Source organism: Vombatus ursinus, unplaced genomic scaffold, assembly GCF_900497805.2.
Source record: "Vombatus ursinus unplaced genomic scaffold, bare-nosed wombat genome assembly UNPS02014175.1, whole genome shotgun sequence".
NCBI lineage: Eukaryota > Metazoa > Chordata > Mammalia > Diprotodontia > Vombatidae > Vombatus > Vombatus ursinus.
This window is the reverse complement of record NW_020953953.1, coordinates 1423165-1427320: the sequence shown is the minus strand read 5'-3', so window position 1 is coordinate 1427320 and position 4156 is coordinate 1423165. Positions and strand designations below refer to the sequence as shown.

The following is a 4156-nucleotide window of genomic DNA, read 5'->3' as shown; positions in this document are numbered from 1 at the left end:
CACACTCTAGCCCGGGGAGCTTGGCTCTCTGGGCAAAATTCAACCAAGGGGGGAGTTGTGAGCATCCAGCAGATTCATAGTCTCCTTCAGTTCTGGCTGGGACATCTGGAGGCAGCCTTCATCCCTTGGGGTCAGCATGGTGGGGGTGAACCTCGTGGGCTCCTCTGGCCTGGCTATCAAAAAGACTGGACTCATGTCCGTGCCAGGAGGCGGCATCAGAGTAAGATGTCAGTTAAGTTTCACTCTCCGAAGAACGAGAGGCTTAGCCTCCATGCCCTCTGAGGTCCTCCTCCAGGTCCGGGTCTAGTATCAGTGGGAGGTAATGGAATTGTCTCCAGTGAGGTTCAAGAGCAGGATCAGGCTAGCACATCTAAAGCGGAGCTCATATGAGATAAGCCCAGGAGATCATCATGGTGGAGTGGATAAAGAGTTGTCCTTGGAGACAGGAAGACTTGTTGGCAAGACCTACCTGCTGGTGGCATGCACAGGATTCGTGGCCCCAGCCACTTAACCTCTGGACGCCCTGAGCAGCTCTGGGAAACCTTTAAGTCACAGAGCCATCTTCCATCTGCATCAGAGGAGGAAGTTTCCTCATTGTTGATTTCCTTACACAAAGGAAATCATGCGTCTAGCTGGGATAGGGGCTGGAATAGGGTTGGGGGAGGTGGGCAGAGAAGAAAGAAAGAAAATGACTCAAGGGTCTCAGTGGCTGCAAACACAAGAAACTAGAGTGATATGGAAGCCATAGAAACTAAAGCAATCTTAGGTTGCATGGAGAGAGGCTTAGTGTCCAGGACAAGGGAAGTGAAGGTTTTGCTTGTATTTGGCCCAGAGCTCTGCAGCTATGTTCTTCTTCATGTGTGATGCCCAGTACTCTGGACACAGTGGTCCAAAGAAGGGCCTGGGATGTTTAGCCCAGAGAAAAGGAGGCTAAGTTTAAGTATTTGAAGGGCTGTCATATGGAAGAGGGATTAGCTTAGTTCTGTTTGGCCCCAGAAGGGAGAACCCAAGCCGTGGATGAAAGTCCTAGAAGCAGATTTCTGCTTCCTAAGAGTGGGGGTTGCACCAGAGTGCAATGAGCTGCCTCTGGAGGGGGTAAGCTCGCTTTCTCCCTAGAGGGTTTCAAGCAAGAGCTGAATGACTTCATGGAGTTGTAAAGATTATTCTTGTTTAGGTCTGGGATGGGTTAGATGCCTCGGAGGGCCCTTTGAGCTCTGAAAGGGATCTGCTAATGCCCAGTGAGTCCTCAGTCAGTGTGCCTGGCCAGAATTCCCTCTGACCCCTTTGGCCCCAGTGCCTGGGACACCGGTCCCCAGAGCGATGGGGCCTAGCAAGGTCCCAGGAGCATTCCCCACCGCCCCCGTGTTCTCTCTGCCCCCTCGTCTGGTCCAGAAGACTCACCCATAGCCCTGGAGCTGACTGTGGCCAAGGAAGGACCCCGCTTGGAGTCCTGCAACAAGCCCCCAAGAACAGGCACCTACCGGGGTCAGGCCAAAAATCAAGGCAAGGGTGGCTTCAACCAAGGCTATATTTTTTCAAGGGCTGCAGTGCCCTAGTATTCATCGTCCTCTTCCTCTTCCTCCTCCTCTTCCTCGGTGCCTTCCATGGCCTCCGCGGCATCATTGCCAGGCTGCTTAGGGCCACCTCCATCGGCTAGGAGAGGGGACTGCTCCTTCTTCTTGAAGGAGAAGGAATGAGAAGAGATGGAGGACTTCCTGGAGGTTTTCGGTTTCCCCGAATCGCTCAAGCGCCCCGGCATCGTCAGACCCTTATGTAGGCCCCGGCGTTTGGCCCACCTGGAGGGGGAGATCATCAGGCACTCAATTACTCAATCAGCTGGTAGTAATGTATTGCTACAGTCCTTGAGAGTTGGCAAAAAAAATTCCCATTTCACAGAGGGAGGGACTGAGGATCAGAGAGGGTTCATTGACTGATGGGATCACAGATGGAGAGCTAGAAGGGAATTCAGAGGCTATCCAGAGTTACAGAATCACAGCCCGGTAGAGCTGAAGGCAGTCTTAGAGAAGAGGACCTCTTCGTACCACTAGCCCTGTCATGCTATGGGGGGCAAAGCTGAGGTCCGTGGAGGAGAAAAAGGGGCTTACTCAAAGGCAAGAGAGGAAGGGGGATCCAGACCCAGGCCCCCTGGGGGCCCCAAGCCCAATTCTCTTTGCACTCAAACCCAAAATCTGGCCCCTCACCAGAAGAAACAGATGAGAAAGATGAGCATGACCAGGCCAGCGCACGTCAAGCCCAGGGTCCAGAGGTGTTTCCTTCGCAAGCGCTCTGGAGAGGAGAAGGCAGGTGGGCAGAGGTGCCAGACCTGGCTGGCTGGGACCCCCCCGCCCACCTATGCCTGGGGGGGACTCAGGCCCCCTTCATCCCCCTGGGAGGACCCAGCCCGCCTAGCCTAGGGGACCCAGCCCACCTATGCTTGGGGGGCGCCAGCTCCCCTTCACTCCCCTGGGAGGACCCAGCCCACCTATGTCTGGAGGGACCCAGCCTACCTAGCCTAGGGGTCCTAGGCCTCCAGGTCCCCCTTTCTTGTCTCCCTTAGCCACCTAGCCATCTGTCATCCTCGAGGAACCACACGCCTGGCCCTTATTTCTTGTCTGAGTAGGGGGACCCAGAAATCTCGGCTTCCCAGAATGAAAACATTCAGGCCCCCATTGCCTAGACCCCAGCAGCCCCTAGCACACATTCACCTACCATCAGGCCTCTTGTGATAACAGTTCCCTTCCTTATAACAGCAGCGTAGCCGAAGACACAGGTTTGGGTTCTCGACGGCCTCCTGGCCCCCACATGCTTGCCTTTCCCACATGTCCCCTTCACAGCCTATGGGAGGGGATGGGGACCAAACATCCTGGATCCCTCCTCCCATGGGGATTCAAGGGTCCTGAGCCCCAGCACCCTCTAGACTGGGAACCTAGGAATCCTCATTCATCTCTAGTCAGAGCCCCTATTGGGGAAGTGGATGCTGTAAGCCTCCAGCCCACGCCTTCATTGAGAATCCCAGCATCCTGACCCCTAGCCTTCTCCTCCCTCAGAAGCCCAGGGGTACAGGGCTCCAGCCAGTCCTCATCCAACTCACTCCACGGGTAGAAGAAACCTTGAATTCCACTCCCATCTGGAAGAGAAGCAGGGAGCCCTGTTTGGAGGGGGGGAGGCAGAGTCGCAAGCCTCCTAGCCTCCAGCCCCTCCCACGGCACTCCCTCCCCCTCACCAGCTCTGCTCATCACCAGCAGCAGGAGGCTGAAGGCAAGGACGGCAGTAGCCACCATGATGCCCCCAGGATCCCTCAGCTCTGGCTACTACTCCCCTGACCTCAGGGGTCTCTGGGGAGCCTCCCCTGTGGTAACCCGAGCAACGAGCCCCACCCCGGGGCCCAAGAGTCTAGAATCTTATTGCTAGGGTGGGTCTCTCCATGGCTACCAGTGTCCCTGAGGGTGGGGCTTCTGGGGGCTCAGGACCCCAGCCCCATGTTATCTCTGGCTGCTGCCCTTCCCCTCCCTGCAAGCTCCATGCCTCTGTGGGCTGTGCCCTGGGTTTGGGACGTGCTGTCTCCTGGCCACCTCCTCTTGGAATCTCTGGACTCTTCTGAGCTCTGATAGAAGGTGGCCTTTCCTCACCGGACATTCCTGGAGAGGAACGGCCTTGTATCTAGGGATCTGAGATCCCAGGTCAGCTGGACAGATGAGGAAACTGAAGGAGAGAAGACAAGGGATTGATTTGCCTGAGGCCCCAGAGCGAGCAGTAAGTGGCAGAAAGAGAATTCCAATTTAGTCCTCTTGACTGCAGGCCTCAGCATGGCTCTCCCATAGAAAGGAAACTCCTTGAGGGCAGATACTGGTTAATTTCTGCCTTAATCCGGGAGCCTGTGATTGAGAAGCCCTTGCTGACTGATTGGATTTGGAAAAGCTGTAGTGTGGGAGCTGGTGAAGAGGAGAGAGAGAGGGGTGCACAGCCTGGGGGGGTGGCCTCTGGCCCCCTCTGCCTGGAGCCAGGCCCCCACAGCTGGGGCTACCTCAATGAGCATGTGTGTGTGTGCACGCGAGTGTGTGATGCATGTGTGTGTGTGATGAGTGTGCGCTCATGCGTGCATGAGTGTGTGATGAGTGTGTGCATGTGTGTGTATGATGAGTGTGATGGATGTGTG

At 55.8% G+C, this 4156-nt stretch overlaps 1 protein-coding gene across 1 annotated transcript; it reads right to left on the bottom strand.

The window, feature by feature from the left end:
• Positions 1-711: 711 nt before the first annotated feature.
• On the bottom strand, positions 712-4047 carry TMEM190 (transmembrane protein 190). The gene is made up of 5 exons (XM_027860011.1): positions 3224-4047; positions 3092-3148; positions 2710-2835; positions 2202-2286; positions 712-1796 (listed from the first exon to the last, which is right to left on the bottom strand). The coding sequence occupies exons 1-5, from the start codon at positions 3279-3281 to the stop codon at positions 1553-1555; spliced, it is 570 nt and encodes a 189-aa protein (XP_027715812.1). The 5' UTR covers positions 3282-4047; the 3' UTR covers positions 712-1552.
• Positions 4048-4156: the final 109 nt, after the last annotated feature.

Bases quoted from the DNA above. Each gene is read 5' to 3' on its own strand.
- TMEM190 (XM_027860011.1), bottom strand. From the start codon at position 3,281: ATGGTGGCTACTGCCGTCCTTGCCTTCAGCCTCCTGCTGCTGGTGATG. The intron at 3,149-3,223 runs GTGAGGGGGAGG...CCCTCCAAACAG, and splicing joins GCTGGTGATGAGCAGAGCTG to GGCTCCCTGCTTCTCTTCCA. The intron at 2,836-3,091 runs GTGAGTTGGATG...CCCCTCCCATAG, and splicing joins AGGTTTCTTCTACCCGTGGA to GCTGTGAAGGGGACATGTGG.